The 16675-nt window shown below is 44.2% G+C and overlaps 1 protein-coding gene across 1 annotated transcript in view; it reads left to right on the forward strand.

Moving 5' to 3' along the window:
• Positions 1 to 15193, forward strand: part of ppargc1a (peroxisome proliferator-activated receptor gamma, coactivator 1 alpha) — a 271676-nt gene extending 256483 nt beyond the window's left edge. The window contains 8 exon segments of the mRNA XM_034229886.1: positions 2656 to 3614; positions 3616 to 3758; positions 5971 to 6063; positions 6962 to 7082; positions 8992 to 9096; positions 9098 to 9114; positions 9566 to 9717; positions 12163 to 15193. Coding sequence (XP_034085777.1) covers positions 2656 to 3614; positions 3616 to 3758; positions 5971 to 6063; positions 6962 to 7082; positions 8992 to 9096; positions 9098 to 9114; positions 9566 to 9717; positions 12163 to 12266 — 1694 coding nt within the window. The 3' untranslated portion in view covers positions 12267 to 15193.
• The last annotated feature ends 1482 nt before the right edge of the window (positions 15194 to 16675 follow it).

A 16675-nucleotide genomic window follows, 5' to 3' on the forward strand; every position in this document is an offset into this window, starting at 1 on the left:
GACATTGTTGCACATCAGACCCCCTGTCCCTCTGACCTTGTGCAGTTTAGCCCTTTTGTGTAGATAAGCTTTGGGGGTCAAAGGTCAGGCCTGTTGAGACCTGAAGAAGGGGAAGAGTATGGCTGCTTAAACTCTGGGGCAATCAAGCACGGTTAATATTTCTTTCTGTTTTACTGCACGTGGCTGAGTTTATTGACCTGTGGCCAAGTCTTTGCGTCCGTTCTGTTCCACTGGTTTTTACAAGCACGCGCCAACAAAGCACCTTCAACTGACTTTAAGCAAATTACGGATTGAATATTAGTGGTGGGTAGTTATTAGTCCAGAGCCCCTCTCCTGCTCAGGGATTAGAGTGTGGTGCTGCAGAGACAGATGGATATAGATCCCAGTGAGCTCTGAGGTCTGGAGTTACATGCTTTTTGCAGAATTACAGTATCATACCTACAATAAAGATTATAGTGGTGTTTCTGATAACCACATAAGAGTTGGGCCACTGTGCCCTCCTTCACCTTCAAGTCAGGTCGGCAACTCACTGAACTTTCCACGAAATGCTGACACGAGCATATTTATTTAATGCCTTTATGATGAGTTGTAGTAGTAGCTGTTACTACATGGAACATTTGATATGGGGTGAGCCAAATCTAATACTAAACCAACCTTTGGACCTTTCTCGATAGAGTTTGAATCTCTGCCCAATCCGACCAGCCAGGTGTCTGCAATGATTTCTGAATTTATTTCATACAATTTAGTTTTTTTCCCAGGACTTTGCCTAAAACAGCTGCCAGACTTTGGTAGGACAGGATCATAGCTCTGTTTCCTGATACTAGAGGAGTGCAGTGAAGGCTACAACAGGCAGCGGGGCCCCCAGGGATCTGACTGTTGTGGCCTAATCTCTGCCAAGCTAATAGATTTACCCTGTGCAGCCGTGTTGTCTTTAATTACTGTATCTCATGGCACTGGGTGGTCTGTGTGTTGCTATTTGCATGGCTTACTGCCGGATCAACTCTTTAAGCACGCAGTTGTTATTCGCTCCGAGGTCTCCTTGCAATTTACAGCTGGACGAGAAAAAAAATGACTATAAAACCCTCCTCCTTCCTCTCCGTCTCGTTGACTCGCTTCATGTTTTTTTTTTTTTTATCGACATGATTGGTGTTTGTGTCTGCGGCTCATCCATCACCAGCAAGTTTGACTGAGAGGCACATATTTATCTAATTCTGATTTATTTCACCCCCGCCGCTAATGGCTTCTAGTTTATGACCCCACGCGCATATTATTCTGGACAGATGGCGCTTCATTGGTGAAACAGAAGTTCTTCAGGCATTGTGTAGCCTCTCCTTCCTCTCTCCCTGCTCCTGCTCATTGGCATAATGCATATATACATGTGTCTATATCACTCAGAGAAAGCGGGGAGAGAGGGGAGCGAGGGCGTTACAGACACATCCGGATAACAAGTAGGATGATAAGCTGTTGGATCAGGCATTCCAAACACAGCAAGTGGCTTCAGAAACTTGCATATTTATGCATCAGGCTCCCCCACTCTCGTTGCCGAGCTGTCGTCTCCGTGCATACTCTAACACTGGATTTGATACTAATAGCTGTCATTTGGTGCAATTCTCCAGCAAGGGGAGAGTGATGTGCATTATAAGAAAGGCAAAGAAGAGGGGAGAGCGTAGGTGTTTCAAAGTGCCTGAGCTTGACTCCAGTGAGAGACTGTTAGTGACGAGATTGTGTGTGTGTGTGGGCACATTTATTGCATCTGTGCGAGGCGGAAACAGGATAGGATGCAGAGAGAGAAATAGAGATTGATCCAGGGATGATGGCAGACAGAAAAAGTGGAGAACACAGGACTAGGGAAGAAGAAGGAAAGAGGGGGAGAGTAATGGCGGCGGCTGTTTGTGTGAGTGCATTAACAATGCTATAAAGTGGGCTCATCTCAGGACTTCCCATATAACTGCCATCTGCCTGGCTGTAAATCTGTAGGATGCTGGGGAAAGATGGGGGGGGGCACAGGCAGTAGGGGCATATGCCATCTGAGAAGAACGACAACCCGTCTCGACATCAGCAGCCATGCTAACATTCAGAGGCATGTCTTATATTGTTACACAGAGATGCTTCTGGATAATCTTGACACGTGCGAGACATCATGTCAGTGATCATTTTTTCCGGCAGTTCAAAGAGGTCCTTTGATTTTATTCAGGTGAATTGGCTGCCGTCCATTGCAGACATTTATGTGCAGCGGGCAGAGATATGATACATGTGCTTAAATTATTTCCATCAGGTGCATTACCTTTGTCCTCTGCAGGCTTTTGTGTTATTTATTTATTTTTTCCATGAAAAAGGATCTTTCCAAGGTCAGAGAGGAAGGGGGTGGCAAGTCATCCGTATTACAGCTCCACCGTATTAAGTTACACCAAGCATTACATTAATCTGTCAAGATTGCAATAAAATAGAGATCAGGATTAGGCCAAGTGAAAGTGAATATTTTAATCAGCCATGTTTCTGTGTCCACTGTCCATAAACCGACCTGTGAGTTTATGGATGGGTAAGCGGAAGGGGGGGAGAAGGGGGATATTTGTGGAGGTTTTGCATTATGATCCCATTTGCATTTTACTGCCCCCACCCTCAACCAACCTCTGTGTTTCCCCCTCCCCTCTGCAGGTCTGACACCACCTACCACGCCCCCACACAAAGCCAGTCAAGAGAATCCTTTCAAAGCATCGCTCAAAACCAAGTTGTCTTCATGTTCCTCATCGGCCTTGGCGTGCAAAAGAGCCAGGCTGAGCGAATTGGGCCCCGGCGCTCTGGCTCCGGCCCCATGTGCCTCAGGTGGGGGCCCCTCCAGGAAGGGTCCTGAGCAGTCTGAGCTTTATGCCCAGCTGAGCAAAGCGTCCACCGCCCCACCCTACTCAGTCACCCAACACACTTTGGGGGGCGGCCCTGAGGAACGTCGCAGCATTAAGCGGGCGGCGCCTCGCAGCTACAGCGACCATGACTATTGCCAAGCTAGCGCTAAGAAGGACAGCGGCACAGCCACTGTTGCCATGACTACATCAGCGGTCACCTTAGGTGCCCCCACTGCGCCTTCCGTGCTTCCCGCAGGCAGCGTGGAGAACGGGCGTGTCGAATGTAAGGACTCAGCCATGCCTCCATCCTCTTCATCATCTCCACCTCCTCCATCATCAGCTTTATCTGCTTCCCTGGCGAATGTTAAGGAGCAGACCCTCAAACAGACCCCCCAGAGCCCCCCACAGGAGGCCCCCATTGACTGGGACCAACTCCACTGCTCTGCCATCAGCCGGAAGCTCCTGCAAGACCAGGACATCAGAGCAGAACTCAACAAGCATTTTGGCCCCCCCTTAAAAGCCTTTCATATCCCGGGGGGCCAGGAGAGAGAAGCCAAACCAAGTAAGGCTGCGGCCCCTCAGACCCCTAAGGGGGGGGAGTCAGGGTACCCGATCCTGCCCTTCCAGGACGACCTCGATCTGGGGGAGACCCGCGAGAGCCGCTTCCTGTATCCGTGGGAGGGCACTCCTCTGGACCTCCTTTTTGACTGCCCCCCCTGCTCCCCCTCCTGCTCCCCACGGTCCAGTTGTTCCCCCTCTCGAGGCTCCGTCTCCCCCCCCCTCCTCCCTCCTCCAGTCGCCCAGCAGGCGTTTCTGGACCAGCAGCGGGTCCCGTTCCCGTTCCCGCTCCCACAGCTCCTCCTCGCACTACCGGAGGCGCTCCCTCTCCAGCTCACCTGACAGACGCCCCTCCTCCTGGTATGTTGTTGCTCACACACCCCCTTCCCCCCACACACCACACACACACCACACACACCTCCTGCTTCCTTTGGCTGAGCCACCCAAGCAGTTTATTCAGGCTTGGCCCTGGCGGGGGATCTGGCTCCGGAGTGTAAAACAGGCCTGATCAGTCGTCAGAGCTGGTGTCGGACAGGAGAGACCCCGGAGACTCTCAGCGGGGGCCCCTGACCTCCTGCTAGTCTGTACCTCGCCTGAACTAAAGGCAGAATACATTTGGCTAGTAAAAAGATTTAACAGGTGAAATAGCAAACCTGTCTCCTGCAGATTCTCTATTGTGTTTCGAGGAAAGCGTATTTTCTCCCAGATTACAGTGGAAAAACAGATCAGGGTTTGGCCTAAAGTAACGACGCGTGTTAGACTTCTTAAAATAATGATGTAAATACAAAAAAGTCACCATTGACTTTTGAATGTTGTATGTGAGGGATTACGGATGGAAATTAGCTCAAAGCTAAAATCCGGCATGTTTACGTTTTAAAGCATTATTTGTTTTAAATGTTCATCAATATGCATTGTCCCTCTTCAAATAAACAATGACATGAAATTACATTACATTACATTACATTGCATTTAGCTGACGCTTTTATCCAAAGCGACTTACAATAAGCGCGTTCGTCCAACAAAATACAACTTGAAGAAAACGAAATGATTCCACACAAGACAACATCTCAATACATTCAAACTCATGCCTACACAGACTTTCATGGGGTTTCATTGGAAATATGTTTATGAAACATCAAAAGGGAGCACCATCTGTGTGAGAATACCATGTTTTCCTAAATTGAAAATGAAGTATATTATGGGAGCGGCTAAATGGGAGTCCAGGCTGGAGGTGGGATGGGTTTTAACCAAATTGTTTTCATTTGTTAAACCCACCTTTTTAAATCAGATGGCACATAAATGTCTCTTAAGTGACGTTTGGGGAAAAACAATTTATTGACTGTTGCTTTCTCTCTAATCAATGAGCCAACAAATAAGAGACCCAGAGCAGAAAACATGCCAGAGGCACTGGACTTTTGAAAAGTCTGAGTTTGAATCTCTAGGCAGGGAGATTTTATTTGAGTGTCTTCCTAACACTCTCCCTCCTCACTCACTCCCCCCACACGCTCCTGCTTCTTGTTTGATGCCGGGGCTATTGTTTTAAGCGGCAGCTGTTGTTTTTACTGAGTGGCAAAGCCTCCTCTTTCAAACCCCCAGAGATGAAAGCCGAAGCCAGGCTGTGGGAGTGTAGTCTCAACACCCCTCTCTAAAGACGCTGCTATCATCATAGCGCCGTGTGAGAACTACATTTCCCATGCTTCCTTTTGATCAGAGCTGAGGGGGTTTCTTTGATGGAGGAACAGAGGCAAAGTTATTGAAGAGGATGTGAGTAAATGAAGTTTGTCAGTGGAGGTTCGCTGAGTGACTCCACTGCAGTTTGTTTGTCTGATTACTTAAAGGTCAGTTTACTCCAGGGAGCCGGTAGAATCACTTTGCCCTGCACCAACTCACAAATTATACAGTAATAGTCTCAAGGCCCCTCCATCAGAATCTGACAAGCTTTCGCTGTGTAGGTATTGAAGTCTAGAAAGCGACAGAACAAGAAGTGTATTATTATTTCATGCAAGGACAGATTTTCAGCAAAGCATTTCTACTCCTCTCTGTTTTAAGTTTCCACTGCCTACGATGCTTGATCGTTCCAAACTTGCACTCCTTTGCTTCACTGAGCTTCCCAAACTCCTCTCCCCCCCATCAGTTGGCTCTTCCTCCTTCAGCAACACTTCAATAATTAAGCATCAGAAGCTTAAAGCTCCACATTCAGGTCACTGGGGCTGATGCTATTGACCATTTCCTCATACAACATAGATAGCAGCTGCATGTATGTGCTAGTTTAGGTGTGTACAAAAGTTCAGCAGAAGTAACTCATGCACTCTTAATGTGGCCAGGAGCGATATTAGGAAACTACAGAACGCTTTTTATCTGGAATTAACAGTTTCTAACATCCAAATGGCTCTGTGAATATCAAAGAGGTTAATTTAGTTCCCAAAGCCAAAAACAAATTATCCAAGATGTCACTCAGTATGCACAGTGATTCATTCAAAGTAGTTTTTTTCAAATGTTTTAAATGAACAAGCATTCCTAGGTGTTGCAGAAAATAATATCATCGTATTTAACATTTTGTGTTTTCCCACAGGTCTCGTCACAACACAGATGCAAGCACCTTTCGTTCCAGGACTCAGAAGAGCCCCCACCCTCAGGCTCGCTCCCCTCTCAGCCGCAGGCCAAGGTGAGCCTTTAAAATGAATTATTTAACGAAGGATTTCAACACCAGAAAGATGGTCTCTTCATAATTCTGGGCTGTGCATGCAGTGAAAAAGAGCAAATATTGAAATTGGTGCTAAAATGCTCTTTCTTACTGAGATATCAGTATAGTTCACAATAAATTATAAAAGACACATGCAGTGAAATAGTCAGAAATAGTTTGATTTCCCTTTTCACATCAGACTACAGCCTTTTCAAAGCCTCGCTTCCACAGGGGCCTGCAACAAAATTCAGGGCAAATATGTTTAATTGATAATTGTATTGGTTTAGTGACGAAAAATCCCACATTCATACTTCACTTGTGAGCTCCCAGCTGTATAATGACGCCTATTCAACTCCTCTGTAGTCTGCAGAGGAGCCTCTCTTATGCAGAGAGAGGTGCTGTCACTGTGCAGAGAGAGACTGACATCATTCCAGCGCTCCGAGCTGATTTGGCACCCGCGGGCCTAATGGCACCCGACAAGCCAAAGAGTCTCTCGTCATTTAAAAACGGACACGTCTTGTGTCTGGTGTGAGGGAGAAGGAGAAAAGTTGTACTCTTTTCTCCTCTCCTTCTTGATGAAGCCCTAACTAAGCAGAAAGTAATGACATGTGAAGTTGTGCTGACAGTTGCAGCTGCCTGCACAACCCCCTCAGCGCCGCCCTCCCGCAGGCCTTCTCCTGCGGGCGTCGCAATCATAGCGATGACGATAGGGACGTCTTATGTCCATTTCCTTTTTCTTTGAAACTCTCCACCATCAGTGGGGAGGAAATAGAAAGACTGCTCCTCTGTGAATACTGGCAATTGTTTTTCGCAGTCGTCAAACAGGAAGGGTGAATCCAGAGGACGAGTGATGTGATACGCCTGCCTTTTCCTCCCCCAGGTATGACAGCTACGAGGAGTACCAGCACGAGCGGCTGAAGAGGGAGGAGTACCGCCGGGACTACGAGAAGCGGGAGTTTGAAAGGGCCGAACAGAGAGAGAGGCAGAAGCAAAAAGCAATAGTGAGTCCACTGACACTAAGATCTCCACTCTGAGACCACTGATATAAATATAATCAATTATTTTTAATTATTGATCAGTTCTTAACTCTTGAAAAATGTCAGAAAATGCTGCTTCAGCCTATCCAATATGGAGATCTGCTGCTTTTCTCATCATATCAAAGTCTTTGGGTTATACTGACAAAACAATACACTGAAAGACCTTGAGAAACAAGACAATCATTTGATTAATCAATCTTTAAAATGACCGCCAGTAGCACACAAACGACTAAACATTGTTCCTGCTGATAAAAGGCTACATGCACACAGTGCTGTGGCTCATGCAGAAGCTCCTGCACACACACACACACACACACACACACACACACACACACACACACACACACACACACACACACACACACACACACACACACACACACACACACACACACACACACACACACACACACACACACACACACACACACACACACACACACATTAGAGGATGAGACAGCCTGCAGCCCAGTGCCACAGTCTCTGCTGAAAGAATTCATACAAAGTGAGTTCCTGAATGATTCAGGCGACAGGCCCTTCCTCATATCTCAGGGTTTTGTATTTTTAACGCCTGGAAACACTGTCGACTCTTATTAATCACACCACAGGGGTAAAATGTTTAAAATAGTGGAAAACAGAAACTGGGAGAGCAAAACGGAGGAAAGAACAAAACAAACGGTCACTGATTCTCTCTTCCTTCTCCTGTATCTATTTCAAAATTCCGCAGTGGATATCACATTTCTGCCGTATCGCCGCTCTCCATGTCTCAGTGTGAGATGACTCAGGTTTCCAACCGGGGGAGCGCCACTACCACCCGTTGATAAAGCACACATTAAATTAAGCAGTAATGCAAACGTTGCTTGGCATGCACACGTTTTTTAGAGACGCGAACAATTACAAGCGCTGAGGCTCGAGCTGTCAAACCGGGTTTGGTCTCCGTCTGTCTCACTCACTCACTCACACACAGCAGCCCTCAGGGTGCCATCAAGAGAAGACCGCCTATTTATCAGCTGTCAGCAACTAAACCACTAATTCAGCAAAAGCTTTTTTTTGTCTCGAATAGTATATGTAAGCATTAATGCGAGTGGAAAGAAAGCATAAAAACAGTCATCTGTGGTTAATCTGTATCTTTTCTCTGCTTTATAGAAGTCCAACAGGGCAAAGGTGGACTCAGCAGTTTAGCAGCATGTAACTGATTTACATACATCTTAGCCTCAAGGCAGCATTGACAATTTCAACGGGCCTCAATGGACTTGCTCCTTATAAATAAATAATACTATTGCTGCACTATAGCCCCAGGCTTGGCTGCATTATATGATTAGCAGATGCAATTAAACTACTCAAAGGCCATAATTGCAGCCCGGTGCAGTTTGTTCCTAAATGATTCCGCTATGACCCCTGCGTCCTCTTGAGGTTGGATGTTCCTTTGCCCCGTGGCTCGCTGCTGCTCTTAGAATATCCCTAAAAATGAACTGACCGTGCCCTGTTTGCTGTGCATTGTGAGGAAGAAAACAGACTTGGCTGAGTCACCTCACAGCTTTTTATTTTTAGACTTTCACAAAAGCAGAAGCAGTAACTTTTAAGACATGGCATCATTTGATAAAAATCACTCCCGCCTCTGGTTGATGAGTTGCGGAGAGAAAGAGGAATTGTAGTGCCAAGGCAGACTGAAGGCAGAGTGCAGCTCTATCAAATAACAGGAAGCGGAGGAGAGGGGACAGAAAAAGGGCCGAGAGTCAGCGGCCGTATCCACAGGAGTGATCAAGACCAATTCATTAGAGCAGGGGTGAAGAAAGAGAAGGGAGAGGAAAAACAACACTCCCCCTTTTGTTAATCTCCTTCCCTCCATTCTGTCTTCCCTCTTAAAGAGAAGGAGGAGAGAAGGGTGGTGTACGTGGGGCGACTGAGGTCCGACTGCACCCGCACAGAGTTGAAGCGCCGCTTTGAAGTCTCTGGCGAAATTGAAGAATGTGCAGTGAAACCTGAGGGACGATGGGTAAGAGCCCAGGGAATGTGTGGGTCTAGTGTGTGTGTGTGTGGGTGTGTGTGTGTGGTGTGTGTGTGGTGTGTGTGTGTGGTGTGTGTCTTGTTGTGTGGTGTGTGTGTGTGTGTGTGTGTGTGTGTGTGTGTGTGTGTGTGTGTGGGTGTGTGTGTGTGTGTGTGTGTGTGTGTGTGTGTGTGTGTGTGTGTGTGTGTGTGTGTGTGTGTGTGGTGTTGTGTGTGTGTGTGTGTGTTGCTTGGGAAGGGAGGTAATTCAATTATGTTGCGAAAAGGCAAGTGTAAGACAACGATCCATCTACTTCTTACCCTATGGAGCCCCAAAGATACACTTTTATTGATTCTCTTTTGCATATAAATAGCGCCATCGTGATAGAACACAAGGCTCAGTTATTGTTGCCCCACAGCACCGCTCTGACGTTTCATTTTCCCCTCTTCTTCTTCACCAGGGACAATTTTGGCTTCATCACCTACCGCTACACTTGTGACGCCTTTGCCGCCCTTGAGAACGGACACACCTTACGCCGGTTAAACGAGCCTCAGTTCGAGCTGTGCTTTGGCGGACAAAAGCAGTTCTGCAAATCACATTACACAGACTTGGGTGAGTGCAGCTCTGTTGTTCTTCTCCATCAGCCCCCTGCGGCCAGGGAAGTGTATTTGCGTAGCTGCGAGGACTGTCAGTGAAAAGAGAGGGGGAAAGCAACAAAAAAAAAGCTTCCATATCAAAGATAGTCATCTCAGCGCTTGTAGCAATTCCTACAGCCCTCAATGTGTCCATCAGGCTTTCGCTGAAAAGGGCAAACAGAGTTCAGGGGTCAGTCTGTGAGCATCGTAAGAGTAGAGCTCCAAGTCCTCCTGATAGCAGCTGTAGTATCTTAAATAAAACAACGCAGACTCCATTACTCATGTGGACATAATGCTTGTTTCCACTTTGTAGAAAGGGAACACATTAGAGAATCTAAAAGCATGATGTGTTTTCTCTGGGTCATACTGTGTTTATGTGGGCTTCATTTCTAACAACATGGCAAAGAGGAGAGTAATTTACGAGGAGAAAGGCGCAATAGTAGTGAGAAAGAGGAAGGAGGGAGCAAGGTTAAGTCTCTCCTCCCTCTGGAAGCGAGGGTCCATCTGTTGAGGAGCCTTGATGTGCAGATGGGGGCCGAGCATTCAACTGCTCATGCTTTTTTTGGCAGGCATGCGGCAGAATTAATCTCATCTAAGTAAGTCCATAGCGTAACATGCATGTACGATCCCCTCCTATATTGATCAGGTCCATACATCTCAGAGAGGAATCTGTGCTCAGCCGAAGGTTGAATGGCACATTTAATAAATCATTCAAGATATCCGTGAAATCAAGGCCTTGTTTTTACTGGCATGATGCCCCAAAAGAGTAGCGAGTACTTTCTAGTGCTAATTCTAGTTTTTCAAAAGAACTCCCTTCTGTAAGCCTAGAGAAAACTACTGCAAACTCTGGAAAGGCAGATCTGGTATCCTCTTATCTTCTGTTTGTTGCACAATTAAACCGCTGGTGATAATAATTGAGCAGCTGAAGTGTCGCAAGAGAAGATAATCTCCTCCATTTGATATAAGATGGGCATTGACCGTGACATGTATTTACCAGCAAAAATGGGAGGTCAGAAATGTATAATGCACCGCGGCAAGAGGGTCAGCGGGTCAGCGGAGAGAAAAAGAGCCACTTGTCTCAATAAATGAAGTGGTTACTATACATTTGCAAAGCGCATGCTTGAAGCTACCGGCTCTTAAAGAGAGGACATGATGAGAAATTGACACACACACAGAAACAGTTGCTAATCCTGAAGCCTTGAGGATAGACATTATGCCGAGATTGACTAATCAGTCTACTGGAATGGAAAGGCCTTCATTCGAGCGCCTCTTCGTCAGGAACGGGGCTATTTTGGTCGTCCCCACACTGATAGCACAGGATAGAGAGATGGAGGGGAGGATCCAAAGCTCTCCCCCCTCTTTTCAATCTTTAAGGCCTCTTCCCTGTGTGTTCGGAGACACTGTCCATTAGTTTTAAGTAGAGCACCATGGTATTTTTCATTCCTCAAGGTGCGCAGTGTGACACAATCCAGCCCTCGGCCGCTGCATTAGATCACAACTGGCGTCTTCCAGCTGCCATGGTCATTCCCATTTCTCAAAGCTCTCGCAGTGTGCTGCTGGGCCCTTTGGGGGCCCCATTTGTGAAGCTGTCTGTTGGCAGAGATAAGACACTCTTTTTGTATTATCAGGTTAATCAGAAAAATAGGACATATGAGAAGATTGACAGACAGAGAGATACAAATAAGGCACTTTTTCTACCTGCACGGTTAGAATTCTTTGGTTTAAGTTATTAGGGTGCTTTGTCGTGGTCATTCAGTAAATATTCCTGCATGCAACTTACTATCTGACTATTCGCAAATCATTCTTTATTTTTTGAAGTTTATCGCATCTTCATGATTTGTGGAAACTCAAACTAGCAATATACACTTTTTTGTACTTTCGTAATTAAAAAAGGAGATTTGACATGGCTTTGATTGCTGATCTGACACATGCTCTGTAGTAGGGCAGGTGAGAAGATTCAGGTCAACTCTCGGTCTTCATCGTTGGACCCTGATGGGTGTTCTTTCCCAACATTATTATTTTTTAATCAAATGCAAAGTAACCATCAGATTAAGACCTAGCTACAAGCAATACTGCTGTATTCTGTGAGCTGGGACCAAAACGTTTTAGAACAGGATCCAGGAAGTCTTGATTAATATTATTGCAGTCAAATGAAATGGAAAAGACCAAGAGACTCAATCTTCAAGTCAAATTATATTATACCTTTTATTCTTTGAGAATATACTGTATGCGATCAAACAGATCAACATCCATGGTCTTAATTACATTTCTAAGGGAGATGTAGATGTGAAAACTGTGTAGCTCAATAGCAAAGTAACCAAATAACACCTAGCTAAATGAAGCTTTATTCTGTGAAGAAATACTATTTTTAAGAAACGCTGCTCTGCTCAACACTGATCACAACCCTTCTTTCTGCTCTCAGACTCCCATTCGGACGACTTTGATCCAGCCTCCACTAAAAGCAAGTACGACTCCATGGATTTTGACAGCTTGCTGAGGGAGGCGCAGCGCAGCCTGAGAAGGTAACCGGTCACAGAGGGACTTCTGATACCTCACTGTGGGGTCTCGCTCCTTTGACGACGAGACCACCAGAAGTTTTACACTCTATGCTATAGAGTATATACGAATAAGTCTATAGACCTATATCAATATAAATGAATATATCAAAAATAAAGTTTACATGAACATAGCTGCTGAAGAGCTGGGAAGAGACATTGCATTCTGGGAAATCCAGCGAACCCTCAGAGCCTGGTGCACTGCTGTGCTACCGCCAGTGAAAGAAGAAAAAAAAAACTTGTGATTTTTTTCTCAAAGCACTACAATACCCACAATTCTTTGGGGGTGAAAACATGCAGCTTGTTCAGCCAGATTTTTTTTTTTTTGCTGTTGATTTTTTTCTTTCTTTAAACCTGGTGTTTGGATATCGTGTTACATTACAAACAAGAGTATAAGAAATTGTGTCTTGGAGGTAAAATTCTCAAGGTAACATTGCTGTCTACATTTTGAGGAGAAATGTAGCCGTGTATTTACAAATACTATAAAAAGGAATATTTTTATTTTATGTACATATCTGATAAAGTTCTTTATTTGTTACAGCTATGCACTGTAAAACGCAGCCTTTTTTAAAAATGGAGAACATTTCTTAATTCAGAATGTCGATCTGTGGTCATTACAATACTGTAAAACATATTGTACACCTACATGATGTTTAGAAGACATGATATGATTGTAAAAAAGAAAAAAGATTTGTCTGATTGCTCATTTTGAGGGAGCATGTGAACAAACGTCCTTTTTTAAGTTATTTTGTCGGGGGGAAAAACAGTCAACCATGTATAGTTTTCTCTGTTTATAACGTTTCTCAATCAGTGTTTTTGCTTATGAAACCAGTATAAAATGCATTTTTAACGTGTTTTTCATGATTGTAAAAAAAAAAGATACCCCATTTTTTTATTAATTATTTCTGAAGCAATCAATATATATACAGATATGTATATATGTAACTGGGTTTGATTTCATTGCTTTGTATGGTTCTCCTTTTGATTACCTTCAATGAAAAAGACTACTGCATTCAAATCTGTTCAATCAGTACAAACACATATTTATCTATTTATTTTATTATTTGAATCAAGACTATTTATGGGCTCCATTTCGACATGGCGCACCTCACAAAATCTATTTGCTGGTTTATGTTGTCCTTCAATTTGTGTTATTTAACTTCCAATCACTAGACAGGGTGTACAATAAATGGTTTGGTGGAGATAATATTACCTTCTATGCCTTTCCAAAACAATCAAACCATTCAGCTAATCACTCCGGCAGGCAGCGCTCATCACACAGAGATTTCTGTCTCCACCATCCGTCACATCTCTTTCTCTTTCCACACACGAGCAGAACATGAAGCAATAAAAATGATTTAGCAGGAATGTCTTTGTTGTACCACTGTAAACACTCGTTGTCATCGCTCCACTCACGCTTGATTATGTGAATGCCAAACAAAAGTTTACAATTTCCTTTTCCTGAATTTTTTTAAAGATCTTGTATTTGATGTACAATATATATATATACTTATATATATATGATTATATTATTCACGATAATTACAAGATGATTCATAATAATAATGATAATAATATAAATGAAAGAAAAAACTATATAAAAAGCAATAAATTATTTTTCAGAGTTGTATTTTAGCTTCTATTGTTGTGTGATTTTTGGACTTGACCCATTACCCAGTCGCTGGTTAGCTGCTGTAGGTTGACTCCATTCCAGTCTCATTTCATCCACATGACCCTGTGCGGTAAACACTTGAATGTCCCCCCCACTTCCCACCACCACCACTTCCCAGTCTTCCCTTTTAAGATGTAATTGAGTCTATGTGATTGTAATGCACGCATTACCTTGTGACATCTGTGCAGACGTGACTCTGATCTCCACCTGTGTGTAAATCGTGTTGAACCTGTGTGTTGTGTAGTGCATGGCTATTACAGGATGACAGTCGGCACAGTATTTACCACTTTGGATATCTGCCTCTCAGCTGTCTTCACTGGCAGATTTTAAATGACCTTCTATAAGCCTAGAGAAAAACTACTCGACAATGTATCGCATGCCGCACCTCTTTCCACCCTCCCCCGCCCATCCTCCTCCTCTCACAGTCTAGATATCACAGCGCCGTCCACATGACATAAAAGGTAACCTTGCGGTTTTCTGGTTCAATTAATATCCCGTTTCTAGCTCCAGCCAAGTAATGAGAGAAGCAGCTTCCAATCGTAGGAAGGACAAAAATCTTTTGCTGATCACAGACTTCCTTTCATGGAGTTTGACTGTGGAGGCGAGATTTTTTTATGATTCAAAGAGGCAAAAATTGGTCCCAAGGAATGATAAAAAAAAAAAATCCCTTCACCTGTGTTTCAAGACATTGTTTTACTTTTTTGATGTCTGTGTAGCGTTTGGGTAATGGTGTCGTGTCCCATTTGATAGATGTGGCTTTAATCATTGTAATGAAAAAATGCTTTGTAAATTGCCATAGAGTAGCAATATATTATAACACCTTCTGGTTCAAAATTTGAAATGTGGCGGACTTTTTAATAATGTGACCTACTGAGGACTTTGCCAGTGCTTAAACGTTTGTTGGGTAATCATGTTTTTTTTGGAAGGACAATATGTGTATGAGCAAATGTATGTGTGTGTGTGTGTGTGATTTTAGGCCGGTGTGTGCGTGTGTTTATGGAAGTGTGTGGGTGGGTGTGTGTGTGTGTGTGTGTGTGTGTGTGGGGGAGGGGGGCCGCTATGGGTTGTTACCTGTTTGTGTCCTATCCACGTTGCCTTCTGCCAAGTCCTTACCAATGCCTTTGTGGTTCTACCTATTGTACGACTTTCTTGTGAATTTCATTTTTTATGTGCAATTCTCATCAGCCTCACCATGCCAATAAAGGGAAATGTGTTTGAAACAAAAATCTTAATTTTTTCCCTATTATCTCCCTTTTCTCTGTGATGAATGTCCCGTCATCAAACAGTCAGCGCCGGGGAGCGATGATTTGTTCTCTGTCTGAATATATCAAGCAGACATCCTTTTTTAAAAAGATTTAAAAGTTATGAAAACAATGCATGTTGTAAAAGTGGCCTCTCGATAAATCCATCATGCCTCGCTCCTGCGCTGATATACAGTATCAAAGTGTTGAATGAAAGCTGACTGGAACGACACGAGCACATCTGTCTCTCCCTCTGAAGCTTCTACCCTAATAAATAAACTCAGCCTAATTCAGAACAACTCCCCTCTTTGATATTCACATCACCTGGGAGAGAACATAGTCTTTGTGTCCACAACTTGACTCCACACCACGAGTCTGCGAGTTAATTAAAAAGTTAGGGGGAACAATTTCATTAACGCGATGGAGAGCTATAGTGGGTTGATGGTGTGCTTGATATTCATAATGATTATAACAGCCCCCCTTTTTTGCTTTAACACAGCCTGGGTTCACACCGGGAGCTTTCACCATGTCTTTTTTCTCTACTTGTGCAAAGAGAAATATGGGGAGAATGTGCATTAAACTTTAAGGTTGGGGGTCTGATTGTGTTTTTTATTAAGGCCGCTGTTTAGCCCCGGAGAAGAGAGCGGCTGGCTTTCATTTCGGCTCGGCTGGAGCATTACAGCGGGAGGTCTCCGTCTGCTTGCCCTTTCCACAGAATGAAACTGTCCCTGGAAATCTCTCTGCTCCCTGTCGGCCTTTTCTCTCCCTCCTCTCTCCTTCCATCACGATAGGATAGCTTTTTTTTTTTTTTGTTATCTGTTATGTGTCTTTTTTATTATTAACCAGTAGATAAGCAGCTATCTCTACTCCAGTTGGAAGTAAGAGGTAGCCTTGGAGATAATGGGGTTTGATGGGGCCGGCTCTCTGTGGGACAAACACTGAGATGTGTAGCTGTGTATTTTATTTGGCGTCTAGCTGTGGCTGTTGAAATCCTGGAAATGGCACCGACTATTCAGCCTTTTGTTTCCAGCGATGTGACAAGAATGTCTAAAGTGGTTGAAAATGAAAACCGTGCACAATCCTGGCACCTCTGCCCGTGTCATGACCATGTAAGCAGGCTAATGTGTGGAAAAAGCAGTCTTCGATAATAAGATTAGACTACCTGAGACTAGTTAATTAAAGCCTGTGGGGTGGAACATGAGCAATCTACAGTCATTTACTATCAAGAACCTTTTTTTTTATATCCTCAGCCGAGCACAAGATGTATCAAGAGTACACATTTCCCTTCTGTATCGATAGAGAACAACTGACATTGAAGCAACAACATTTATCTCCGGTTCTGTCACAATAATTAAAGTTAGGTGACACTGATTACCTCTGACTACAAGGCTGGCAGAGAGAATAAAAACAGGATTATAGATGTGGGATTAGGGAGCTGTTGGCGGCGACAAAATAACATCAAAGAAG

Source organism: Gymnodraco acuticeps, unplaced genomic scaffold, assembly GCF_902827175.1.
Source record: "Gymnodraco acuticeps unplaced genomic scaffold, fGymAcu1.1, whole genome shotgun sequence".
Lineage (NCBI taxonomy): Eukaryota > Metazoa > Chordata > Actinopteri > Perciformes > Bathydraconidae > Gymnodraco > Gymnodraco acuticeps.